Here is a 27,590-nt window from a genome sequence, read left to right as displayed (position 1 = left end):
GGCCAGGCTGTCCCCCGCCCCGGGGGTCAGGGAGGTTGCCAGCAGGGCGGAGGTGGCAGCTCTGTTGGCTGAAGCTGGAGAAGACCTGGGCCCACCACACCCGGGGAGCGGTATAGATGCTGATCATCGTAATAATACACGCACCTGCTCGTGTGCCGGCCTCCTCCTTGTCTTAGTATTCTCGACCCCCTCAGCACCCCTGGGTTCCCTGGGGCAGGTGAGGGCCAGGGGATTGGAGGCTCAGGTTGGGGGGGGGGCATTAGCCCCTGTCACCCCACCAGCAGAGGGGCAGAGCTGGGACTTGAATTGAGACTCTGCCTGTGTCCTGCCCCCGGTGCTGGTCTGGGGGATGGAAGTTTGCAGCCTGAGGGATGTGGATGGTATAACCACATCACTTATTCTCCTGAAACCCACTCCGGGCACCCTGGTCACCCGGCTGTCAGTGGCCTCGTGGCTCCCCTCCCTCCACCCGTTCTTCCCCATTCCTCCCTGTTCGTGCATCACTTGCTCACTGACCGGCTCTCTGTCCTCAGGTTGTTTCCCATGTTCACAGCACAGGGTCAGGTGCAGAGTTCGGCCTTCACTGCAGACCTATTCAGAGGAGATGCCGGAGGGCTGGGGAGCCCCTATGGGGGCCCGCACACCCACACTGCGCGCAGACCCGCGGCTACCATGCGCCATGCCCCCCACCCTGTCCTGTCCCAGGTGGCCTGTACGTTTACCTCCTACTCAAGTCCCCAGGGCCTGTCCGGTGCGCTCCTGGTCCCCCAGCACGCCCGCCTCTCCTGTGTGAACAGGCGTAGGGAGGGGAACAGCAGGGGGTGGGGCAGGTTCTCTCTCTCCTGGTTTCTTTTCCTGGTGTCGCTCCCACGCCCACGCAGCGCTGTAATTGGCTGCCACATTCCTGCGCTCTCAGCGGGAGAGTCAGAAATAGACTGTGGCTTCCCCGGTTCCAGGCGGCACCTGCTCATCACCCGCAGCGGCAGCTTCTGCACAAGGAGGGAGCGGCCGTGGGTGGAGCCGGGGAATCCCTCAGGGTGCTGACCTCTCCTACCTCACCCCTCCTGAGGCCCCGCCCCTCCTGAGGCCCCGCCCCTTCACCCCCAAAGCCCTGCCACCCTGGGGCTGTCTCCGCACGTCCTGGAGAGCCCCTTGCTGCTGAGGTGCCAAAGCAAGGATGCTCTGGCAGCACCCCTCCTGGGCCCCACCAAGCACACGCCTCGGAGAGGGGGAGGAGCCAGCATCCATTCATTCGCTCCTTGTTCGGGCCACTTGTGTTTGCCTGTGCCAGACTCTGGGGTCTACGTGGGGAATAAGACCTGGTCATGTTTGTTTCTCTGCGCCCCAGTGGTCTCATCTGTAAAGTGGGCATAATCATGTTGTCTGCCCTTGATATTAGGGTTGTCGCCCCTCCTGCTTTGGAAAGTCCCAGCCCACGTGGAGAGTGGTGCTGAGTCTCAGGCGGCAAATGTGCAGAATATTGTGTTTAATATGTACTTAGTCCAACGTGTATTGATTTGGAATTTGCGGTGTTCTTAGTCTAGAGCCAGTACCCCCCCTTGTCTTGAACAGTTCGTGGGCCCTCAGCCACTCACGGGCCTGTGGCACCTGTGCTTCCTGTCTGATGGGGCTCCCCCTGAGCAGCTCCATGTCTCCTGGGGGCAGGTTCTTCTCTGTCCTTCCTTGGAAAGCAGTCCAGAAGTGCTTCTGAAGGTACATCCAATCCTGGCACGCCCATGCCCCATCCTGCCCTGCCTGCTTCACACCCTTCAGTGCCTTCCGGGCTCTGGGAATAAATCCAGACCTCACCAAGGACTGCAGGTTGGGTGGGTCCTGCCCCGTGGATGCACACACACCCCCACTCCGTCCAGGTGGCACTGCAGGAGCCCTTCTGACCTCAGGATCTTTGCACCTGCTGTGCTCTTCCCGCCCCTCCCCGCTTAGCGATCCCCACTTATCCTTCTGATCTCAGATCTCAAGTCAAGCATCATCTTCTCAGGCAGTGCCTCTGTCCAGGTGGGCCCACCTACTCTAGGCTTTCATAGTACTGTCGGTTCTTCCTCCTAGCGCTGGTCACCACGCAGAAATGCCTGGTTGTTTGTGTGATAATGGGCTGAATGTCTGTGCCCCCGGAGCCTGTGCTCCTGAGGGCAGGGCTGGGTCTAACTTCTCACCACCACATCCCAGGGCCAGGCGTGTCCTATAGGCTCACTAAACATCTGACACGGAAGGTCAGGTTAACTCAAGGTAGAAGTTCTCAGTCACATGAAGTGGGGTGTCGGGTACAGGTAGGGGCGAGTCTAGATGGGGGCTCTCGACCTGCAGCACCACCCTTCCCCCCGTGATTGGGGTCCCACAGGGAGGGGATCGGGCTGGCGGTGCTACCCAGGGCCCTGGGCCCTCTCGTCCAGCCGTGGGCTCCTGGACTCCCTCTGGGTAGAGGGGCAAGTTGGTGACAACCCAGTAGGCTGCACTTTGCTCACAGCTGTGTACATGCAGGGCTTCGTCCACCCAGCGGACTACCCCTTCTGGAACATTCGGAGGTGCCCTGTGGGCCCGCTGTGGCCTCACCCTGGCAGCATCCAGGAGGTGCATAGCAGCCAGCTGGAGACCTGCCTTCCCCCCTCGGGCCAGTGGCAGAGGCGTTGGTGCTGAGATGTCCACACTTTCTGAGAACTCAGTCCATGATCAGCTGACAACCCACAGGCTGGGTTTTCTCCAGACAGTTCTTGAGAAACCATTGTCCTGAACAAGCATGGTGACAGGTGCATTTGTGCATTTTCTCATTCAATTCTCTCACCTCTGTGAAGGTCTGTTATTAGTCCTCATTTTGGAAGAGAACAGGGCTCCAGGAAGAAAAAGCCTCTGTCGGGGCAAAGTGAGTGGAGGTTTGGGGGTACTTTTCAGGTTTGAGGAGATGTGTGGCCTCATCCTCAGCTGTCCCTGTGGGCATCCTGGCTGGTCAGCTGGCAGCCACTAAGCACCAGGTTCTGCACCCCTTGTGGATTCTCCACAACTCTGCCAAAAGTTTCCTCTTCCAGGAAGTCCGCCTTGATCACTCCTCCCTGCCCTCCCCAAGCCCAGCAAGTGAGCAGTTAGGAGACACCGTCTAGGAATGTGATCTTCCCACGGCTGGCTTCTTCTCTTCCTGCGATCTCCGTGGAAATGGATCTCCCCTGAGTTGCCCTACCCCATCACTCATCCATCACATCCTCCCCGCCCCCCATTTTGTCTTCTCCATGGCATTGACCACTCCCTGGGATGGTCTTGTTTGTTTGTTTACTGTTGTCTGCCACCTTCTTTAGACTGTGAGCTTTCCAAGGGCAGGGACCACTGTGTCCTGGGGCTTGGAGTAGCGCCTGCACAGAGCCAGTGCTTGCCAGTCACTTAGTGAGTGAGCGAATGAATGGCGTTTGGGGGATTTTGACCAGGCTGAGGGAGCCCCACCCAAAGAGCTTGGTTTTGTGCCCGGTGCTTGGGAGGGATTGGGAGGCCCTGGCCCTGGCCCCTGGGTGCCAGCCAGGAGTTGTGGGGGCAGGTTCAAGTCTCAGCAGACATCTAGACAAGGTGTTAGGCAACCACCCAGCAGCCAGCAGACACACAAGCCCCCAGAGGAACCCATCAGCAGACTGAGCCCCCGGGCCGCCCCGGGCTGTGTGCTGCGACAGGGCTTATAAACAGGAGGCAAGTGTTTATGGAAGCGACATCCCCTTTGGGGCAGAGTATTGTGGTCCCACGTTGTGGGCATTCAGATGCTCAGCCTGTTGTCTCTGTGCAGTGGCTACAGGATCCGGAAGTGGGAAGCTTTCTGGCTCTGCCCCAAGGACAGCATTATTGGAGTTACAAAAATAATTGGAGCTTGGCATTAATTTTGGCTAATTATGCCTCCCTCTCCTGACAAGCCTTTTATTTATGTATGTATTTTTTTCCTTTTGGCTGTGTCCTCCAACTCCCTCAATGAGAGGCCATTTGAAAGGAAATGATCATTTGTCTTCCTATCTCTCACACCGGGCGGGTAGGGCTGCTGGCGGGAGGGGAGCTGTGGGCGTGGCCGGCTCCGCGCGCTCAGCCCAGGAGATTCCCAGCCTGGATTGGATGCGCTTCCTCTCTACGCGCCTCGGCTCCGTGCCCGTAGAGGCAGGAGCTCCCTCCATCACCACCCTGGTGGCGGGTGAGGCTGGACCGCGGTAGGAGCAGGACCAGGGCGAGTGCCAGTGTCCGGGTCGCCGGGAGCTGGGGACACAGAAGCTGGAGACGCGGCTGCCCGCCCCTCCCTCCGCCAGCGGGCAGGGGACCATCTCCCAGGTGGATCTCCGCGCAGCTCGGACGCGCCGCCTGGGGAGCCGTCCAGCCCGCCGGGCTGGCAGCAGATCTGGACATGAAGAGCTGCCCGTCCGGAGGGGGAGCGCGGACTGCCCCAGCCGCCCGGTGACAGAGGACCGCCTCCCTCCCGCGCGGGGGTCTAACTCGATTTGCCAGCAAGAGGCAGCCGCCGGAGAAGGTCCCCCTCTCCTCCTCCCGCTTTTGGGGAGGCGATCTTCAGGGGGTGCGCCACCCGCCTGGGACCCTCGCAGACCCTGGGTGCAATCCGCCGGCAGCCACCATGGTGCAAAATGTAATTCTAGTGTTTTTCCGCAGACGGCTGAGCCAAAGACCCGCCGTGGAAGAACTGGAGAGAAGAAACATCTTGAAACGTGAGTAGCGGGTGATGCCCTGAGGCCCCCCCTCACGTGTGCTGAGGCTGCTGCGGGAACCCGGCTCTGCGGCCTGAGCCCGCCTGGGTTCCCGTTAGGTCTGAGCTGCTGAGGGACTCTGAAAGCAAGCCCCCGGGAAAGTTGAACCACCCAGGCACATCCTGTTTAAAATTAAAAAGGAAAAAAGCTCTCCTAGCACGGTTAAAGATGTCCCTACTCCAGGGTTATCTCATTGGTCAGCCCTGCAGATGGAAGGGAAACGAATCCATATCCTTTTGCAGGCTGGGTCTCAAGCAGGTGTCCCTGGCGGTTTGGGACTGGGGCTCCTGATGGCCACGGACATCACAGGCAGGTGTGGACAATGTATAAATCCTACCAGGGAAGGACTCGCCCCTTGGTGGTTACAGCTGGGGGCATAAAGCAGCTCAAAGGAACGGAGAAGCCTTGGGAAACGTCGCCTGTGGCTTAGAACCCCGCGATTCCAGGACCCTCCCTCCCGGCGTCACACCCCTTGGGTTTCCCCCGTTAGGTGTGCGGTTGTAACATGTGCTGCACACCGGTGTCCAGGGATAGCCGCCACGATGTAGCGAACACTGTTCCATCTCATTAAAGCCATTGATGATTTGGGTGGTAAAACCCTTTCAAAAGTGTTTTTCAGATACTTCTTATGTATCTGGTCAACAGACTTTAGTCTGCGAGACATTTTCTACAAAAAGTATCTTCTAAGGGCCTGGATTTTTAACATGTTTTCATTTTCTCCCCTCTTTACGGATGAACTCTGCAGACATTCTCTGAGTTTGGTTTTTCATTCCATGAACGTCTTTTTACAAAGTTAAGGTGGTCCCGAGGCTGACCTTCTGTCACAAAGTAGACAGCAGAAACTCTGGTCCAGGTGCCGCGTCCTATCTGATTCCTTCCCCCTTTCTTTGCCTCAGCACCTTTATTAACTGCCTGGAAGACTCCCTCCTTTATAGACTGTTGGAAATATTTAAACCCTAAGATTAAGAATTCTTTGTTTTAGGGACTTCCCTGGCGGTCCAGTGGTTAGGACTCCGCGCTTCCACTGCAGGGGGCTCGGGTTCAATCCCTGGTTGGGGAGCTAAGATCCTGTAAGCCGCGTGGCACAGCCAAACAAAAAGAATTCTGTGTTTTATTTTTTAAACTTAAGATATGGAAACTACTATATTACGTGAACTAGGCCACCTCTGAGGATTTCAAGAAAAGCTTTTCGTTGATAACATGCTTGATCAAGCGAGCTGCTAGAAATGTCAAGCTCTCTGTTACCAAATATTTGAATTTTTAAAAATTAAATCACTTACTTATAAAGCTCATAAGTCACAGGTGCCCCTGAAGTAGTAATCCAAGAGTTGAATGGGGCAAGTTCAAGGCCCGGGCAGTGCCGTCCTCAGACTGGTCTGTTGCTCAGAGTGGGCGGAGGTTTTTCTCCCGGAAACCGTTTCTCCCGTCAGTGGTGACCTCCTCTCTGGTCTTGCGGGCGGCCAGGCCCTCCCACCGGCAAGTGCTTCTAATTGTGTCAGTCTCTGCACGTAGACGTGGAAGCCTGAATATCAGAGCTGGTGCCTGGTGAGCAGAGATGGCAGGTGGACCCCGGGAGCTGACGGCGCTCACCTTCAGGGCACAACAGGGGTAGGAAAACAGGCTTCACCCCCATGGCCCTGGTGGTCCCTCCCCCACCACCCAGCAGGCAGGTCCATCCCTAACCAGAAGCTTCTCAAATGCCCTGGGCAGCGGTCCTTGAGAATTTCCCTGCTGGCTTGAGGTGGCTGTTTGGCCTGGTTCCGTGGAGGTGAGAATCGACCGACTGTAGCTGGTCCAGCCTGGAACATCACCCTCGCCGGCCCTCGACACCGGCTTGCACTTACTGCATTTTCGGCTTCTAATCAACGCGCAGAGTATCATCACGTTGTATTTGCTCCCCCTTCAAGTGGGGAGCTCATGACTAACTGCGATTGTGTCAGAGGAACGCTCAGAACTGGGCCTGTGCATCTGTGGATACAACAGCGTAAGACGCAGTGGCCCCTGTATATGCTCTGATATTACGAGTGATCATCCCGCGTTGGGCCCACTCTGCTAGGCGTTGTACACAGTGCTTGCTTACGTTCCCCCGTTGAATTGTTACGACACAGCTGTGAGGTTCGCACGGCTGTCCCCCTTTCCCTAGCGAGGAAGCTTAGACCCCAGGAGGTACTATGACTTTTTAACTTGAGTCTTGGCAAAGGGATGGAGCTGAAGTTCACGCCCAGGTGGCCTGGCTCATCGTCCACGCTCTAACCACCGCCTTAGGAGCAGCGGTGCATCTCTGACTGTTTACAGAAGACACATGTGTGACTGTCCAAGCTACCGGCACTATTCCCAGTAAATCTGGGTATGGAAACTCCGATCATGGCTCCCTTGTTTTGTATAAGGCACCGGGCTTTCTGAGTCTGAGAATAAGAGATCCACAAACCCATCGCTGAGTGGAGCTCAGAGAATCTGTGGCTTAGGCTCTGAGGAAGAACGTCTTGGAGTTGGTGCCCCACCGAGCGCCTGGCCCTGAGAGGGATCCCGCTGGGCACCCAAAGATCAGCTCTCCGAAGCCCCCGCTGTGCTCATATGAACTTGTAATGAAGCTGATTTGTTGTTCACGAGTTAAAAAACAGAAAGATCTGATCTTGCTTCAGTGTTTTCACATGGAGGCTGTACTTGGGATTTTTTCATGGCCTATTTTTAAGAAATCTGAAGAATTCGTTTCATATCATCATTTAAGCCCCTCCTGGTTGGCCTTCTATGTGGTACTTTCACAGTTTTTTCTAACTGTATCATTAGCTTTCTGATTAGCGCTTATAACTGTGGTTTCTTCTGGTTTTTCACTTAGATTAAGAACCAGGAAACATGACAGGGTTTGGTTTCCTTTTCTAAAACACCCAAATGCGAGATGAATCCTTTTTAAAGAAAACTACTGAAAAGTACAATGGCCAGTATGTTAAACGCCCATACACCAAATCCCCAAAATGCACAAATGTTTGAAATGTTTTAGATAAAGGCAGGTAATATGAGCTTATGTTAACTGCAAGTCGCAGGATTTCCCTTTCTCAGACCTGGCGGTGTTTCTAGGAGAGCTGACGGATGAGATCCCTTTCCTAGGAGAGGAATTCTGGGCCGTCTCCAGGGATCTGAGGCTTTATTTAGCAACAGAGAGAGCCAGAAATAGGACATCCATTATCTGGTATCCCAGGGCAGAGCGCACGTTCTACACTACATCTCAGCATTCTGTTCCATTTTTAGCTCCCAAGTGTAGGTGTGAGCTCGGCTCGCATGTTAATAGGCCCACTCCGCAGGCAAAGCCAATTCTGGTGAAAGACTAAGGGTCCTTTAAGCGGCAGGTCATGCATCTTGCTTCTGCAGTGGAGAGTCAGCTGGGTTCCTGGATATGTTTGGATTTGAAATACATCCTGAAAATATGAATTCCAAGCAGGCACATGCTGCCCAGAATCTGAAGAGAATGTTCCTTACCTTATGCTGGTTGACTGAAAGTATGTATACCTATTAAATGGAAAAGGGGAAAAAAAAAGAGCAGTGACAGTTCTATTAATATGCAATCATTCATATATATATATGTATGACTATGTTATATATGTAACTTATCCTACTAAAACTATTTTTGTTTGCCATCTATGTTCCTAAATGTAAATACACAGAGAGAGGTATGATATTTGATTAGGAGAGAGAGCTTCTTTCTGTTTCTCCCGCAAATAAATGCCCAGCGTCAATCTGTGCGGTTATTTCTGACACAGAGAAGGGCCCAGGAGAACCAGGCTGTGACGACGGCAAAGCTTCCCTTCTACAAGTGTTTCTGTTGACAGTGAGACCATAATCTCCTGAGCAGCAATTGGCAAAGCAGAGAAAAAACAAACTGTGATGTGGAGAAAAGTGTCACCTGCCAGGTGTCCTTTGTGTTACATCTTTAGCTTCCAGAAATGTGCAGATCTTGAGGACACTTCCCTGCTAAAAAGAAGAAAGTCTCAACCTGCTTCTTTCTTTTCTTTTCCTTTTTTTTTTTTTGTTTCCATCTTTCACAGAAAGGAATGACCAGACAGAGCAGGAGGAAAGAAGAGAAATCAAGCAGAGATTGACAAGAAAGGTACTGTCACTTAAGCACCTGTGTCCTGAATATTCAGGGGGGAAAGGTGGGCTAGAGGAAAGCTGCTTCTGTAGCAGCTGGGATGGGTGATACAGGGCCTCGCTCTGTGGTAATGAGTGATGGTTTCTGGGGTAACAGTGAATTCACTCACCAGATGCTCGAAAAGCAGTGCCTTTTGCCACGTCCCGCGGTGTGACCGACATGCCTGTGGACGATGTCCTTACCTAACACCAGAGAGCATGGTGTGGCCGCGCAGCCCGGATGACGTTTCCATTTGTTTCCAGGAAATCAGACGTTGAGTGGGCATGCTCTTCATTTATTCAAGCTCTGTACACAGTGCTTAAGCAAAGTGTGCCTGGATATCAGCGTGTCGGTTACCTTTCAGACTCTTTGGTTACCTTGCACTTGTCTAGAAGCTCCTGATTGCAGAAAACTTTATTAGCCTCAAGGGTTTGTATCTGGGACTCAAATAGTTAAGTCAAACTGTACTATGGCCAATATAGGTAGCAAGTCTATAAACTTTGATCTCCTTTTAAAGCCCTGAGCATCTCTAAATTCAAGTGATCTGGTGTTATCCTTTCTCTACTGTGTTCTGTAATAATAATAATAATAATAATAATAATAATGGAATCTTGTCTTGCTTGAAGTTAATAGAATATCCTTCCTGAGCTTGAGTTATGAGCACTAGTAGTAGTATTTAGCATTTCAACTTTATCAGAAGCTTTTTTGGTAAAATCCTGCCTAATGATAGTTGAAAAGAAGCAGCTGCTGCTGTGAAATTTTTCCTAAGTTAATTCATCAGCCTTTCCTTGAGCTGTGCTGTGAACAGGGCACCGCTGGCCTCCTGGGGGTGTGAGTGTTCCTGATGAGATATGTTTAGGGGAGGTGGCTGTAATTTAAGAGTGTATAATGTAAGCCCTTCCCATGAGAGATTTTTTTTGCATTAGGGTTCTATTTCACAATTTCAGACTCTTATATTTATTTGTAGAAGGATGCTGTTTGTTCAGAGTACTTTAGGAAAGCTAGTTTGGCATGATGAGACCTAACTATGGTTATCTTTTATTTTAGCTTAATCAGAGACCCACGGTTGATGAACTGAGAGACAGAAAAATTCTGATACGGTTCAGTGACTATGTGGAGGTGGCGAAAGCACAGGATTACGACAGACGGGCAGACAAACCCTGGACAAGACTGTCGGCAGCAGATAAGGTACAGAACAGACCTGTCTGCGCGGGTCGGGGGTGCGTGTATGTAAGAAGGGCAAACCATGTCATGCTAGGGAGTTTATTCTTAGACAGTGGGCGCCATCAGCTGTTGCAGTTAAGGCTGAGCTTGACCAGATGTTGCTTTCACAAAGACAACCCAGATTTAGGGTCTTGTTTTCAGCCAGGGGATGGTTTTGCCCTTAGGGACATTTGGCCATGTCTGGGGACATTGTTGGTGGTCCCCAGTGGGGCGGTGCTACTGGCGTCCGTTGAGTGGAGCCCGGGGACGCGGCTCACCACCCGGAAGTGCGCAGGACGGCCCGCACAGAGACTGATCCAGCCCCAGGTGTCAAGAATGTGAAGTTGATAAGCTCTGATCTGGGGCACAAGTCAGAATAGGCAGGGCTGGCAAAAAAGAGCTGGATGGCATAGTTTGAAACCCAGCGAGCCGCAGTGGGGACGAGGAAGGGAGGAGAGGCGAGAGGCCCTCAGGAGACCCTCCCCGGTGTAGAGGGAGGCAGCTCTGGGCTCTGTCCTGGGCCGGTCCGGTTTGAGGTGTCTCTGGGGACCTCCTGGTCAGAGAGGCGGGGAGAGCAAGGAGGCGGTGGGGCAGAGGCTAAGGGGTGAAGCAGAGGGAATTAACACCCACCGAGCCCTCACACTGCCCTGTACTGAGCCCAGCCTGCCAGGTATTATTTCATTTAATCCTCCGAAAGATCCCTAAGAGAGAGGCGTTGTAATTATCCCCGTAGAGGTGCCATTGAACAGGTGACCAGGAGAGGCTGGGACAGGTAAGGCTTGTCTGGGGTCAGGTGCTATCGACTGGCAGAACTTAAACCCAGGAGCGTCTGTCTACACAGTCTCTCCTCCCTTCCCGCCTCTAGTGATTTTCAGAACTCTTAAAGCCTTTCGGAAGAGGAACATAATACATTCAGCCAGTGAGTTTGCTGGCTTTGCTAATTGTTCCTCGTTCTTCATATGCTGAGTGTGAGTCCGTCAGGTTCTAAATGAATGCACGTGAGCATTGCATCCACTTGGAGGAATGCAGACAGGCTGTAGTTGGACTGACCCTCTCGGTTACCCGTGGTGGATGTGCTCAGAGGAGCCCAGCCGTGAAGGGAGAATTCAGGCATCTTTGGCAGCAGAGCTGGGAGTAGTACGTCCCTACATACTTGACGCAAAGCCTTTCCTTGCCCCAGAGGCTGTGTCTGATGTTTTTGTCTGCCCTGGTCCTGGAGGGTTTATCTGAGAGAAGCACACAATGAAAGTGGGTGTTGGGAAGCTGGAGGAGAGCCAGAAGAGAGGCCCTGAAAAGACTGAGATGCACATCTCACCCACATGTAACGGCAAGGTTATTTCTCAAATGACACAAAACAAAAATGTATTCTGAAGTTAGAGTAACTTGTTTCTAGATTATCTAATTGCTGAATTCCAAGTAAGTTCACCAAAAGCTGAACTTCACTCATTATTTCGATGTTCCTACTTTATAAGTGCCCTAAGCGTGTGCTTGATCCATCTATTATGTACCGTGGTGGGGTGGGAAAGGGGAGAGGGGTGATATCTTCCTACTCCAGCACAGCAAATAAATTCACTAAACACTTCCAGAATACCAGCTATGCACTAGCTTGGTAGGACTATAAAAATGAGTATGTAAAAGTCTAAATGCTGAACAAAAGGTTTTTTTAATCTATCACAAAATAACAAAAGCCAGCAAGTATTAGGAATGGCTCTCAATCCATAACCATGATACTACTTTCCTACGTTAACTTTTTAATGTCCTGAAAAATAACATGCAGTTTTTAAATTCCAGGCAGCAATTCGTAAAGAACTGAATGAATACAAAAGTAATGAAATGGAGGTACATGCATCAAGCAAGCATCTGACAAGGTCAGATTTCTGTTTGTATGAATTTCATGATACTTATAACATGGTATTTATTTAAAAAGAAAATAATGTCAGAAAGCACTGTGTGTTCAGGTAAAAAAATTCAGTATTTCTGCAGAGAACTGTCTTGAACAGACAGACTGCAACTCAATTGAAAGTGCTGTTCGCTCCCGTGGTTTCTTACAGGGCTTGGTGAAAGGTGGTATGCAGGAGAACAGTATTACACAGGTCGTTGTTTTATTTAAGTAGTTAATGTATATTTAAGGAAATTAGTCTCAAAGCACTGAATGTACTTTGCCTATATGTTTAATTCCCCTTCTCTAATATTCAGAACTCCCTAGTTTATAGAACTCCCTGATTTATTTATACAAATATTTATGTATTTGTTTCCTCAGCACATACTTGAGTATCACTGTGTGCCATTCTTGGTGCTGAGAATGCAACTATAAATAAGGTAAAGGAGGGTCCTGTCTTCATGGAGCTTATATTCCAGTGGGGATATATTGACCGATTCTTCCATAATCAGGACTTTTCACACAAGCGGAATATACTCTCTGTCCACATGACCATAAACAAAAGTGGCACAGGGTGTCTTGCTGATGCTGAAGTGCTCGTTGGCTGCATGTCCTTCCAGCGTTTCCCCTTCTCGTCCGTGGCCGTGACAAGTCATGATGAAGTTCTCACATACCTTTAATCCGAAAGAGGCTGCCTGTGATGCCACGAGCCTTCAACTGCGCCAGCTGCTTTGTCATTTCTCCCTTGGTCTAGAGATGCTCAGGCCCCAAATACAAAGAGAAAGGAAATCCTGAATGGAGATACTGCCTTAAACTAAAACAATGGATTCCTTTCCTTTTCTGTTCCTCCCAAAGTGGCCACTGCAACTGTTATTTAAAAGATTACTCTCTGAGCCACTGTGGCTGCAGAAGAGAAACCAGGCACACAGAATTCCCTCCTACGCGATAGTTTTACTTTGTATATATCAAGGGAGGAAAAGGAGGTTGGAAGAGCAGGAAAAAAATGAAGCAAGTAAATAGTTTGTTTAAAAATGTTTGTTTCCCCCCCATGACTGGCATACTTTTGGGCAGGAATAAATCACCTTACTTCTGAGTGTTCAAAACACTAAAAAATGTTTAGGAAATAAACATTCTCCGTAAAACGTTAAGAGTTATTTTTAACGTTCAATTCTGTGTTAAAGAAAAAAAGATATAATTACTACATATTCTATGTATGGTAATTTCAAAATATTTAATACATTTTCTCATTATACATTATTAAAAGAGATGTTTACTAAAGATATGTATTTTTTTCTCATAAGTCCTTGATAGCTTTCTTACAGGACAGAATTTTAAGAGTGAGCCCAAAACTTAGACAACAGGAAATATGATTTTTTTTTTTTTTTTTGGGCGGCACTGTGCTGCATGTGGGATCTTAGTTCCCTGACCTGGGATCGAACCCGCAACCCCTGCATGGGAAGCGCGGAGTCTTAACCACTGGACCGCTAGGGAAGTCCCTGAAATATGATTTTTATACCACCACATTTTAGAATTTAATGTCAACTTTTAAAAGTGAGAACAATGTTTTTAGTCACATGAGATTTTCTTAAGTGCGTTAAACATTGCCACAAACACATTATCAACTCTACAAGAACAAAACTATAACTCTACTACTATAATATCCAATAATTTGTTGTATTAATCAATTCATTACTTCTACTGATTTAGCAAAGCTCTGCTCTTTCTGTGTACTTCAAGGGCTTACCTAGCATTTTTCAAACTAAGTTTTAGGTAGGCTTTAAGAATTCAGCATCTGATTCCTCTTGGGTTATGGCTGGGGCCCGAGCGGTGGGCGCTGTCTGCGGCTCTACACTACTTTAATCCAGGCAGGTCCATCCTCATGTTTTACCCCTTGGACCTGCGCAAAGCTTTTATAGCAACAGAATTATTTGTGGAAGGTTTTGGCAATTTTAACTTAGAAATGTGTAACCTTAAGTTATTTGAACTTAGAAATGTGTAACCTTAAGTTATTTGTCTTTTTGTAATTTCTAGATTCCACAGGCCATAGAGATTTTCTTCTGAGAAGAATTGTGTTTAATTTTTTGATACCAACACTGAACATTCATCAGGGAACTTTCCTGAAGTTCAGCTCACGACCCCCTGCTGTGTTTGTGCGAGGAGCAGGACCACACACACAGGTGAAATCTTGGCCACACTCACCTGTAAGAGGACCAGCAGAGGACACTCTTCACTCTCTGGTGTCTGAGGAGTGTGAACTGCTGGGGTCAGTAAAGACCCCAAGTAACTCGACCAGAAGAAAACTGTTGTTTGCCTTCCCGCCTTGTTTTGCAGTTCTGCGGTGTGACCAGGGACGGCCACGTGCGTGTGCAGGGTCACTGCGCCGAGGCTCCGACCGAGGGACGTGTACGCAGTGTCTTCAGTACCGTGTGGAAAAGACGTTTTTATTCTGATCACAATTAATTTGAGAACTCTTTAAGTTCGTGTTATACAAAATGACTTACTGTATTATTCTTTTTTTATATAATGTCTAACAAAAAATGCAGCTGCAACATTTTGATTCCTGTTAATTTTGTTCTTTAATTAAATGACTACTCATTGCAGGAAATTAACCTGGGTGTTACAGTTTCTTGGGGTTGGGGTGAGAGATTTTTTAGAACAGGCTGTGAAACGAATCCAATTTTATTACTTTTGAGCCATCAGAAGCCAAACACATAAAGGAGAATTCAAACTTCGTGTGTTTTGTTTTGTAAATTCTGTTAGTACACGTGGTTTGTGCCTTAGAAAATCAAATTATCCTTTTCAAGTTAAGTTTATGTATCATTCAGTAATGAACCTAGAGATAAGTAATAACTTGTTGAAAAATTCTACCAAAAGGAAAATTATGCCCTCTTTAAGAGTATTTTTAATTTCATACTTGCAAACATTATTAAAAACTCTGTTGTAAGAGACAAAGGTTTAGATGGAGTGGAGATCATAAAGAGGAAACTTACCCTGGCACAAATGTGAAAGGTAATCTTGGCACAAAGGGGGAAAGTAAGTTAAATAAAAATGAATGTTCCCTGAAATACATTTTTACTTGGCTTTCAAGTAAGCATCCTCGTGAAAATGAGCCCTCCCTCCTGGTCCATCGAGGCAGGGAACACAGTGCTTGAATAAGGGCTTTGGGATCTTGCTGATCCTGTGCCCAAATCCCAGCTCTGTGCCATTCAGCAAGGTATTTATTTCCTCTGCAGGAAGCTCTCCCACCCCCTCCGCCCCCCACCGCCCCACCCCACCCCAGACTCTCTCTCTTTCTCTCTCTCTCACACAACACTACTGTGATCTCTAAATGAGATAAAGGAGGGAAAGTGGCTGAAGTGCCAGCACAGAGCCCGGCGCGTTCTGTCCACCGAGGGTGTGGTTGCCACGTAGCCCTGGAGCTGCCGAACCTCGCCTGTGACTTCTCACCGCACAAGCTACCTCATTGCTCTCCTCGACTTTTCCTGTTCTGCTGCTTTAAGGCTGCAGTAGGTCAGGCGCCCATGGAAACTGCTCAACCCTTGTGGTAGCACTTTGTCCTAAGGGACTTGTGACCAATCCTAGATGCTAGCAAACATACTGTTAGTTTGTGGAATTGGGGTCTTTTATAAGAAATCACCGTATGGTAGAAAAATTCCAGCTCTACCTCTTACTTGCTGTGTAACCTTCTGTGAATCGCTTGACTTCTCTGAGCCTCAATTTCTGTGTCTATGAAATGATATCTAAATCCTTTCTAACTAGAAGCGAATCCCTTAATTTTATAAGCATTTATGTGTATGTATATATATTGTATATTTAATATATATATGTGTGTACTCTTTTATGCATAAGCTGTTACTTGTGGCCAGTCAACCCCCAAAATACTTATTTTCTATTTTAAGTACCTATTAGCTCCCTATTTTATATTTTATTCAATTTAAAATATTAATTGGAGCCAAACTGTGTAAAAATAAGATTTCAATCTCCATCACATAGAAATATCCATATAACTGCTTACTGTGAAGCAAAGAAAGAAAAAAGGTTCCCTTATTCTAGAAATCATTCTGGCCCCCAAAGCAAAAAGGATCCGTGCTTAGAAAGTAACTAAACTGCAGCTATAGTTAGAGATAGTCTGATAGATGGGACACATGTTCAGGTTTTTTTGCCCAAGTAAAGATCCATAACTAATAAATAAAATTAAAAATTTACGATAAAGTACAAGATATCCAAAGGAGGGTTTTTTGGTTTGGTCCAGACTCAAGGGTTCTAAGATATCATAAAACCAGAAGACATTTTCATTGTAATCAAAATATTTGCAATGGTATCTAACGTCTATCACTGTATTTTTATTAATCATAAACTATTTCCCTAAATTGTATTTCCATATTTCATGTTCTTAGCAGGTATTACAGAGGTTGAGATAACCTAAAACTGTGAATCAAGTACGTGTATTTACTCTGCACCTACTAAGTGTATGGAATCCTGCGCTAAATAAGTATATGACATGGTATCTCAAATCTCTCTCATCCTAGTTAGTTGGAGGAACAAAATTAAAAAGCAATTAATAAATCACATGGTACTGGTGGTATACATGCATATGTAAATGAATTTACATATGTTGTATAAATTTGAAGAGAAAGTTTATATTCTTAAGAGCCTGAAGACTTAGAAAAAAACAATTCTGCTTTCTTATTCAATAACAATCAGATATAGTATCTGAATTATAAGAATTCTTCATGACTGCTATTAGTAGTAGTCATTAATGAGGTTTTTGTGTATTGACTTTATAAATCATTTTTATTTTAACAAAAAATGATTGACTATTAAAGTAAACAAAATTAAGTCATTAAAGAAATTGCTTTTAAGGAGTTTAAAAGACTTTAAAAACGTAACAGGTAATTTTGTGACAGGAAATTGAATCACGTTTCGAAGCATCAAGTTTTAAGCCAATATGATAGGGAGAACAGTACATTGTATGACTTTGTAAAAAAAAGTACATTTTAAAAATTTTAAAGGGGCTTTGAAATTATGTAATTTTTGGACAATTGAAATGGATTAAAAAAAACACCTAACATCAAGAGGTCCACCTTGTGGAAATATATGGTAATTACAAGTCTAAATTTATTCTATTATATGTTGGAAGTTTGAACGTCAGTTTTTAGCTACATATCCACAGTTCTTCAATAGCAAAGTCCAGAAATGCAAAATTCTAATTATACTGTTAAAATTACTAGTCCCACATTATTCCAATACCCATTTACCCAGTTTTTTTTCCAGAATTTTTTTTCAGAGTTTTTCACGTGAAAGAAACATCTCAGAAGATGCCCATAAACAGCTGAACATACTGAAATTCAGACTGACTTCAGGTCCTTCCTGTCAGGAAGGACCTAACAGTTTGCTCCAATTTTTACATTGCTCAGACTTCTATTTTAGGTGTTTATTCATAGCACTTATGATTCTTCCATGCTTACATTTTAATTCAGTATGTTAATGAACCTAGACATAAGTATGAACTCACGTATGATAACTGTGACTGAGTTAACTGTTATTAGGTGGTGCTGATGGAATGGCTGAAGAAATATCTCTAGCAACTTGGAGAGCTTCACCCTAGGCCCTGAGGTCAGAGACAGCAGAATTCGTCACCCTAGACTGCCAGTTTAAGGAGGAATTAAATGCTAGACGAAAACCACAGTCTACTGCCCACTCAAGGATCTGCTGGGCATCTATGGTATCAGGATTGGGTGGCATTTAAGTCTCTGTAGTGATATCTGTAGAGTTTAGTATTTAAGTTTCTGCCTGGCTATACTAATGCTGCAAAATTTCTTCTCTCTTCCGTGACCTTTCCCATGTGTTCTTCTGGAACAGTTACCGTTGTACAGCTCCATTTAATTGAAGTGTCGTAAACCTGCACCAACATCGTGTTAAATTGTGATCCAGGTAAGACGTATAAGTCATTAGCAACAATGCTTATTTATTTTTTAGTATGTTTGAAATAGGAAGATCAAGAAATGTTAGCTATATTAGTTAATTGACATAATCATTAACATCTACTAATGCAAAATTGATTTAAATCACTATAGTAAGATAAATTGAGGAATAAATTTTGTAGTAAAGAACAGAGAGATCTGATCTTCAAAATGTTTCTTCTAAACTAGGGGTCTTGCAGACTACAGCCCACAGACCAAATCTGCCTTTTTTTTTTTTTTTTTTTTTTTTTAATGGTCTGCAAGCTAAGAATTGTTACATTTTTGAATGGTTACATTTGACATGTTTAAACAAGTACCCACATGATATCCTCAAATTTACCTTTTTGTCCTAAAACATTTACTGTATAGCCCTTTAAAAAAGTGTGCCTACTCCTGCTCTAAAAACTTTTTTTAAAGTTTAAGTAAATATATAATGGAAAATGTTGAATTACACAGAACAGTTAATTTTGTTTCTAAATAAGCTTGAAATTTTAATGTCAAATCTGTTACAAATTTCAAACTCATAAGGTCACACTGACAGTAGTTATTTGACATGCATAGAATGCACATCAAGTTAGGTAAAAATAACAAAGGACCTATTGATATTAAAGGCAAATGTCTCATTAGTGTGACAATGAAACACTGCTCCAACTTCCGTTTATTTAAAATTATTGCTATCACAGCATAAACCAAAATTATATTATCTACAGTTCAAGATAGTATAACATATAGATCTCATTCAACACATTTATATTCCTGAAAAAAATATTGAGTTATTTCCCTCTAGATGTTGCTTTAGAATATTTCCATTGGCTCTTTTGACCTAATATGTTTTTAAAAAACAGAAACTAACCATTACAAATATGACATCTTCTTTGGTAATGCAGCCTGTGTACCTCTGATTTGCCTACACAATTCTTCAAAGGTGGCAGTAAAATAGAAATCCATATGATTCTACATGACTGCTTTAAAAACACATAGATACCATTTTTAAGTACAAGGAGAGGGTTCATTTCTTACCTCTGTATATAGAGCTGAGCACAGTACGTGTCACATAATAGATGCTCATATGGCTGGTTGACTAATACATTATCAATTTTAATAGAAATACCAACATTATACGGGATTTGAGGATCTGAAGAGTCTTAGGAGGCACATTGGCCCTCTCTGTACTTAGCAAATTCCTCCCTAGAAACACTACATCTGTTCACTCACTTATTCACACTGTGCAAGCCTACTTTTCCAGGCACTCTTTTTAGGTTCTGGAAATAGTGATGAACAAGGCAGACAAGCTTCCTGTCCCCACAGAATTTTTGAAGTATACTGTACAAGAAGAAAGGAGTAGGAAATAAGAGTGAAGAAAGAGGCAGAGGCTAGCTCATGTACAGCCTTTTAGGCCATGATATAAAGGTTGGGTTTTACGGGCACAGAAAACCTCTGGAGAGGTTCTTTGTTGCTGTTTTTTAATTCAGGTGAAAAGGAGATAACATGAAACTAACAGTGTTAAAGAATACAGTTCAATGGCATTTAATACATTCACAAAGTCATACAGCCACCACTTCTATCTAGTTCCAGAACATTTTCATCACACCCGAAGAAGACCCCATACCCTTTAGGTAGCTACTTCTCATTCTCCCCTTACCAAACACTAATCTGCTTTCTGATTCTGTGGATTTATAATTCCTGGATATTACATGTAAATTGAATCATATGTGACCTTTTGTGTCTATTTTCTTTCACTTAGCCTAATGCTTTTGAGATTCATTCACACTGTAACATTAATCAATACTTCCTTCCTCTTACGGCTGAAAAATATTCCATTGCATAGATATACTACATGTTTGTTTATTTGATGGCCATTTGGGCTGTTTCCACCTTTTAGCTATTGTGAATAGTGCTATTGTGGACATTCTTGTACAAAAGTATTTGTTAAATATCTGTTTTCAGTCCTTTTGGGTATATAAGTAAGAGTGGAATTGCTGAGTCATATGATAATTCCTTGTCTAATTTTTTTTTTAATTGTACAATTTTTCTTTTTTTAAAAAAATTTATTTAATTTATTTTATTTTTGGCTGCATTGGCTTCTTCATTGCTGTGCACGGGCTTTCTCTAGTTGCGGCGAGCAGGGGCTACTCTTTGTTGCGATACGCGGGCTTCTCATTGCGATAGCTTCTCTTGTTGCAGAGCACGGGCTCTAGGCACACAGGCTTCAGTAGTTGTGGTGCCCGGGCTCAGTAGTCGCAGCTCGCAGGCTCTAGAGCGCAGGCTCAGTAGTTGTGGCGCACGGGCTTAGTTGCTCCATGGCATCTGGGATCTTCCCAGACCAGGGATCGAACCCGTGTCCCCTGAATTGGCAGGTGGATTCTTAACCACTGCACCACCAGGGAAGCCCCCTTGCTTAACTTTTTGAGGAACCACCAAATTGTTTTCGAGTGGCTGCATTATTCTGCATTCCCCCAGAAATGCACAAGGGTTCCAATTCCTGCACATCCTTGCCAACACTTACTTTCTGTTTTTTGATTCTAACCATCCTAGCGGGTATAAAGTTGGGATCTCATTATGGTTTTGATTTCCATTTTCCTAATGACTAATGATGCTCAGTATATGTTCATGTGTTTGTTGGACATTGGTATGTCTTCTCTGGAGAACTGTTTATCCACAGTCCTTTGCCCATATATTTTAATCAGATTGTCATTTTGTTGTTGAGCTGTATTTTTTGTATATTTTGGATACTAGACCCTAATGAGATATATGATTTGCAAATATTTTCTCCCATTCTGTAGGTTGTTCTTTTTTCCTTTTATGAAAGTATTCTTTGATGCACAAAAGTCCTTTTTTAAAAAAATATTTTGATGAAGTCCAAATTACATTTTTTTTCTGTTGCTGGTGTTTTTGGTGTCATATCTAAGAATCCATTGCCAAATCCAAGGTCATGAAGATTTACTATGTTTTTTTCCTAAGGGTTTTATAGTTTTAGCTCTTACTTTTAGGTTTTTGATCCATTTAACGTTAATTTTTTATATATGATATAAGGTGAGGGAGTCCAATTTTATTGTTTGGCATGTGGCTATCCAGTTGTCCCATAACCATTGGTTGAAGAGACTATTATTTCTCCACCAAATGGTCTTGGCACCCTTGGTGAAACTCAACTGACCATAGATGAATAGGTTTATTGCTAGACTCTTAATTCTATTTCATTGCTCTGTTATGTCTGTCCTTCTGTAGGTACCATATTTTTTTTTTTTTTTTTTAAAGATTTATTTATTTATTTATTTATGGCTGTGTTGGGTCTTCGTTTCTGTGCGAGGGCTTTCTCTAGTTGTGGCAAGCGGGAGCCACTCTTCATCGCGGTGCGCGGGCCTCTCACTATCACGGCCTCTCTTGTTGCGGAGCACAGGCTCCAGACGCGCAGGCTCAGTAGTTGTGGCTCACGGGCCCAGTTGCTCCGCGGCATGTGGGATCTTCCCAGACCAGGGCTCGAACCCGTGTCCCCTGCATTGGCAGGCAGATTCTCAACCACTGCGCCACCAGGGAAGCCCACCATATTGTTTTAATTTAGCTTTGTAGTAAGTATGAAATTGGGAACTGTGAGTCCTCCAACTTTATTATTCTTTTATCAACATTGTTTTGCTATGTTGGGTCCCTTCCATTTCTGTGTGATTTTTAGGATTGGCTTTTTCATTTCTGCAGAAAGGGCTTGGAATTTTGATAGGGATTGCATTAAATGTGTAGACTGCTTCAGAGAGTATTGCCATTTAACAGTGTCAAGTCTTGCAATCGGATGGGATGACCATGGGATGACCATGGGATGTCTTTTCCACTTACTTGGGTCTTCTTTCTTTCAACGTTTTGTAGTTTTCAGTGTTCGATCTTTCAACTCCTTCATTAAATATACTCCTTTTAATATGCTGCTGGATTCAGTTTGCTAGTATTTTGTTGAAGATTTTACATTTATATTCATAAGGGATATTGGTCTGTAATTTTCTTTTGTGACATCTTTATCTGACTTTGGTAGCAAGGTATCGCTGGCCTCATAGAATGAGTTAGGAATGTTCCCTTTTCTGTTTTCTGGAAGCATTTGAGAAGGACTGGTATTAATTCTTCTTTAAATGTTTGGTAGAATTCTTTGTTGGGAGGTTTTTGATTACTGATTAAATCTCTTTACTTGTTGTAAGTCTGTTCAGATTTTCTGTTTCTTCTTGAATCAGTTTTGGTAGTTAGTGTTTCTAAGAATTCATCCATTTCATACAAGCTGTCTAATTTGTTGGCATACAGTCGTTCATAATTCTCTTGTAATCCTGTTTTTGTAAGGTCAGTAGTAATATTCCCAATTTTCATTTCTGATTTTAGAAAGTTTAGTCTTCTGTTGCCCTTAGGCAATCTAACTAATGGTTTATCAATTTTCTTGATCTTTTCAAAGAATCAACTTTTTTTTCCCCCTTCTAAATTTAGTTTATTTTAAAATTTGCTATTTTGTTCATCTTGGATTTTTTTGCATTGATTTTGATTTTTTAAAATATTGCATTAAGATATTATTTATCTTGACTGATGAATTTTTTTGGCATCCCCTTAAAATTCTGCCCCCAAGGCAAGTGCCTCAGTTCTCCTCACCTTAGTCTTGGCCCTGGGGACTGAAGCTATAGTTGGAGAGAGGGAGGGAGGTAGGTTAGATCTGGGGGAGGGGTGGATTGGGGGTGGGAGACAGCGGTGGAAGGGGGAGGCAGAGCCACCAGAGGACTTCCTTAGATTCTCTGCTTAGATGACTTCCTCAAGTCAAAGTTGGGATAACTTCCATGAGTTTGCTTATGAAGCCCCATGGCTCAGATTTGCAGTACCCCAGGAGGTGTCTTTCAGATTTTCTCCTTTTAGGGTTCCATTTCCAAGGACCTCAGACCTAGATAGGAGGGGGTTATACGCTGAGCGAACACTGACATCACGTTTCCCAAAGGACACATGGGTTTTGTGCAAACTCGGCCTTGGGCTGCAGACAATATTGACCCCATGGTTCAGGGCTGTTCAGCCAAAGGGAGGTGATGGTGGGGGAAGACGGCAAAGGTCTAGAGAGGACCTAGTCCTAGAGCAAGTGCCTCCCTCTCCTCACCCCAGGCCTTCCTTTTCTTCTCCCTGTCCCACTCAAGTGGCCCTTGGCCAGTTGCAGCTTCCAGACAGGACTCCTGGTTGGAGCCCTGGGGGTGAGTGAAGGGAAGGCAGCCAGCTCGGAGCCATGCCTGTGCCTCCCACCATGTGTGTGCCCACGGGTTGTCGCCTACTTGCTGACTGAGAAGTGATCTGTCTCATCTCTTGGAGCAAGGGCAGAGGGAGGAGAGGAGCAGGTAAAACCCAGGTCTTTATTAGCCGTAGGACCAGCAAAGATGGTTCTGGGAGGGAGGAGGGGGCCTGAGCCTGGCGAAGGAAGACTCATGATGTGTGGGATGGACATAATAGCTCAGTCTCCCTAAGGAGGCTGCGAGGAGAGAAAAGTGGGCAGGGCAGGCAGGCTCTGTGTCATCTGGGGTGTCAGTCAGGGTCCTGGCAGGAGATAAAAGACCCACTCAGCTGTCTGTGTTTGCATCACTAAGACTTAATGAAGGACTTTCAAAGAATCAACTTTTGGTTTTATTTTGTTTTCTATTCTTTTAAAAAAAATCTCTAATATCTATTATTTCCTTCCTTCTGACAGCTTTGGGTGTAGTTTGCTCTTTTTCTAGTTCTTTAAAGTTATAAAGTTAGGTTATTGATTTGAGATCTTCATTTTTAATGTATATACATGTACAGCTATAAATTTCTCTGAGCACTGCTTTGGGTATGTTGCATTTTCATTTGTCCCCAAGTATTTTCTAATTTCCTTTGTGATTTCTTCTTTGACCCATTGGTTAAGAATGTATTTTCACTGGAGAGTTTTACATACGGAGTCAGAAGCATGGTATGATTTATGATATAGCAGAACATATTGGCTGCTAAGTGCGTAACGGGTTGTAAAAAGGCAAGTATGAACGCTGTAAAGCAATTTAGGAGGCTGTTGAAATTGTCTATGTGAGAAATGATGTTGACACTGTCAAAGGTAGTGACAGTGGAAGTGACAAAGTATATATATGTAGAACATATTTTGGCAGTACAATCTGCAGGACTTGTTGATCGATTAACCGGCCAAAAGAAACGGAGCAATCAGGAATTACTTCTAGGTTTTGGCTTGAATAGTTGGGTGGATAAAAGTGACATTTACTGAGATGGAAGGACAGGTTTATTTTTTCTTTTCTCTGGTGGTGAGAGAGACTGCTGCTGAGAGAGAAATCGAGTTGTTTGGAGAACTGAGATGTTTATTAAAACTATCAATAAAGCAGTGTATATGACATTCTAATGTCCAAAGTAAAGGTCAGCATGTTTCTACATTTGGAAGTCATCAATACAAATGAAATTACCTAAGGAGAAGGTATAGATTGAAGTGATAGACTAGGAATGAGCCCCCTATTAAGAGGTAACAGGGAAGCCAGGAATGAGCCAAGAAAGAGTGGAAAATATGTGCCAGCCAAGGGGGTTTTAACTGTGGAATGGCACTGAGAAGCTGCGTGAGAAGTACACAGACAAGATTTGGTAAAATAACTGGTGATTTTGATAAAAGCTGTCTCAGTGAAATTGTAGGGACAGAAGCTGGACTGAGGGGGGAGGTAGGTAAGGGGCAAATAAGAAGTGTGTAAGTTGAGATAGTAACTCGCGAAAATTCTTTTGATACGTTCTGTGTAAGGGTGAGTAGAGAATTACATAGGGAGGGCAGCAGTTAAGAGGAACTTGTCAAAGTCCTTTTTAAAAATAAAATAAAAATAAAAATAAGTGTGGGCCATACACATGAGTAGAGAGAAGTCAGACAGCAGGCTTCAGAGCACTAGCAGGGGGATGAGACTGTCCTGAAATGATGAGGCTGTTCTGCCGCTGGAACACGTGAGAAATCAGGAATGCCAGTACTGATGCAGGTAACATGTTAGATTTTAGGGAGAAGAGATGAGGTAAGTATGAGGTAAGGCCATCCCCTAAAAGGTAAAGAATTAAGGAAAGAGGTACTGATATACAGTAATACTCTGGAAATGCGGTGAAGGCAGTTGAACAGGGCAGAATAAGGATTACTGAGCAATGCTGTGTAGCCACTTGAAATATGTAGTCATAAATTTAAACCTTGATTATACTTCTCAAGTGATGTTCAGGTTGTGGAATGAGGGGTATGAACTAGTGGATAAAGTTGAGGAGAGGCGAGAGGGCAAGAGACGATTATTTTGGACTAAGGACTCTAGAATCGGTAAGGAAAGAAGGAAGGACAAGAAGGGTAACTAACAGGCATAGCAAAAGAGTGGTGGAGTAAACAGCCTGGGACTACTCTACTCTAGAAAGCAGGCTGGGGTGATGACGTTTGAAGTTGAGATACAGGGCACAACTATGGTCATGACAAGGTCACAGCAGAACGGTTTAAAAAGAGCTGGGAGGAAGGAGGAACCTGGGTTGGATTACACATACAGCACAGTATGGGAATTAGTATAATGTATTATTTAGGAGCCTTGGAAGTCTGGCCAAGGAGGAGGCAAACAAGGATGTGTGTCACGATGGGACTGATTCTAAAGAAGTCTCACAGGGCAACACGGAGTTTCAACTCCTGAGTAGTAGTTAATATTACAGCAGACCTGTCACTTGCTTGACATAGAATCCCTGCTACCCTATATCAATCAATCAGTAAATCTTAGCTGATGCTAGCAATGGGATAAAGCTAAGATGTGAAGGGTTTTCCTTTGCTTATCTAGACTAAGAAGCCTTTACCACTGTATTTAAATACCAGTAATATCCAAATAAATACTCTGCTACCATGAAGCAGGTAAGTGCGACAGTGAGTGAGGCTGCGTGGCGTTATACTTCAGATGTCTGATTGATTGGAGGATATTTTGCTTGATCCAATGTTCATAAAACAGGAAAACGATTTATAAAGTAAAATAATTGTATAAAATCCCAGTGACAGCATTTATTTCAACTTTATTATACAATTAAAGCAAATAAATGTATATTCATTTTTATACATTAATCTAGCAAAATATTATTACAGTGAACACTAAGGCTTAAAAAGTACTAGATAGACATGTTAACTATTTTAGGCTAGTTAGTGCCTTCTAATACAATGGAGCCATAACTGAATAAATATACTCTCCAACAGTGTGCTGAAAGTACTGATTTACACTCAGGGAAGCATTTTAAATCAGACTCCTCCCCCTTCTATGCATCACTAAATTTTTATTACTTGTATATTCTGAACTAGTAAATTTTAATAATACTTTATATTTATTTAGTTCAAACTTTTAAAATATATTTTATATGATAAATTTTAGTTTATTAAAGAAATAACTAGTTTATGAGTATAGTTAACTTGGCAATATTTGTCTCATGCAAATATTACTATAAAAACAAGCCAATTTCTTGTACTGATTGGTTTCCCAAAGCTTTCTAAAAAAAAGAGTAGTATTGTACAGACAAAAGTCTTTGGGTCTCAAGAGTCATGTTATAGTGACTGTAGGTGCTTTCTCATCCATTAGAGGACATTTCTTTGAATTCAGAGGTTCCTACAAAGGTACTCTTGCCTGGGTGACATGTTATTTTCTTTGTAGAGCTACTCTGGTATTCCTCAGCTATACACACAAAGGAATAACTGGATAAAACTTGTTGATAACTAGACATCACACATTGTTTCTTTCATGAGCCATGAATAATGACATCAATCCTCTGCGTACATTAAGAAGCTCCTCTTCTTGCTATGGCCAAGAAAAAAAAAAATCACACTTTGGTAGTTTTACAGTGAAACTTTAAAATCTAATAAAATAGAAAAAAATCAAGATATTATTATGAATAAAGTTATTATGTATCAGTGTTCGTTCTATCCAAGTCCCCAGGGTCTGTTCCTAGCTAGCTACAGAATTATGTGCTTATTACTGATATTTTAGATATATTTAGATGAATTTAGATGATCAGTTGACAGAAGACCTCATCTTTTAAACCCCAAATCAATGAAATTTATTTTTTACTTTCTTCCTTTAAATATCAAATCTATAGTCTGGAGAAGAACTTCAGCAAGAATCAGTCTAGTTAGTTAGCTTATGTGCTTTAAGCTGAACTGGCTTAGCCACACATCCTGGTCCTCTGCTATATATCAGCATACTGGTTCTATTAAAATTTAATAAAAGTGTATTAAAATATCCTGTATCAAAGATTAGTACTAAAATATACATAGAAATGCCTCCATCTTTGAGAAAACACCAAAGGCATGTTCACTTGGAGAAGTACCTTTAGACAACTTCCCCCCTCCCCAACCCCTGATTGCAGTTGCTGGTCTACTAGACCTTTGGAAAGCCAGCTACTTTTATCCCCAAACCGAAGTAAATGAAGTTTTGTCCAAGTAGACAATAGTTCTGTCTGGGTAGCTCTGCCTGTCACAGGACTTGAGACACATCAGGACTGCTGCAGTGCATCGTGCTTAGATACATACAAAGAAATCATTCTTCTAGCTTGTTTTTAAATTTCTAAATCCATCTTTTCTTCCTTAGGAGAGGGACTCATTATTTAAATCATCCCTATTTTTCTACTGTAAATTTGCTCCCATTTTAATTTTAAAAACTTAAAGAAAACTAAAAGAACCCCAGTGGGGCTAAAAAACTGGCTTCTCT

At 44.1% G+C, this 27,590-nt stretch overlaps 2 protein-coding genes across 11 annotated transcripts in view; one reads left to right on the top strand and one right to left on the bottom strand.

Annotated features, from left to right (window-relative positions):
- Positions 1–21,140, top strand: part of PHACTR3 (phosphatase and actin regulator 3) — a 414,253-nt gene extending 393,113 nt beyond the window's left edge. For all 10 annotated transcript variants that reach the window (XM_082361024.1, XM_082361023.1, XM_082361022.1 and 7 more), the window contains 5 exons: positions 4,639–4,694; positions 8,774–8,835; positions 9,904–10,044; positions 11,851–11,927; positions 13,970–21,140. In XM_082361024.1, coding sequence (XP_082217150.1) covers positions 4,639–4,694; positions 8,774–8,835; positions 9,904–10,044; positions 11,851–11,927; positions 13,970–13,985 — 352 coding nt within the window. In that variant the 3' untranslated portion in view covers positions 13,986–21,140. The remainder of the gene's footprint in view (positions 1–4,638; positions 4,695–8,773; positions 8,836–9,903; positions 10,045–11,850; positions 11,928–13,969) is intronic.
- Positions 21,141–21,446: 306 nt separating this feature from the next.
- SYCP2 (synaptonemal complex protein 2) overlaps positions 21,447–27,590 on the bottom strand; it is an 80,522-nt gene continuing 74,378 nt past the window's right edge. The window contains exon 43 of the mRNA XM_082361010.1: positions 21,447–26,681. Within this exon, the coding sequence (XP_082217136.1) occupies positions 26,607–26,681 (75 nt within the window). The 3' untranslated portion in view covers positions 21,447–26,606. The remainder of the gene's footprint in view (positions 26,682–27,590) is intronic.

This window comes from Balaenoptera borealis (genome assembly GCF_965194805.1).
Source record: "Balaenoptera borealis genome assembly, chromosome: 16".
NCBI classification, from domain to species: domain Eukaryota; kingdom Metazoa; phylum Chordata; class Mammalia; order Artiodactyla; family Balaenopteridae; genus Balaenoptera; species Balaenoptera borealis.
This window is presented reverse-complemented; position numbering and strand designations above follow the sequence as displayed.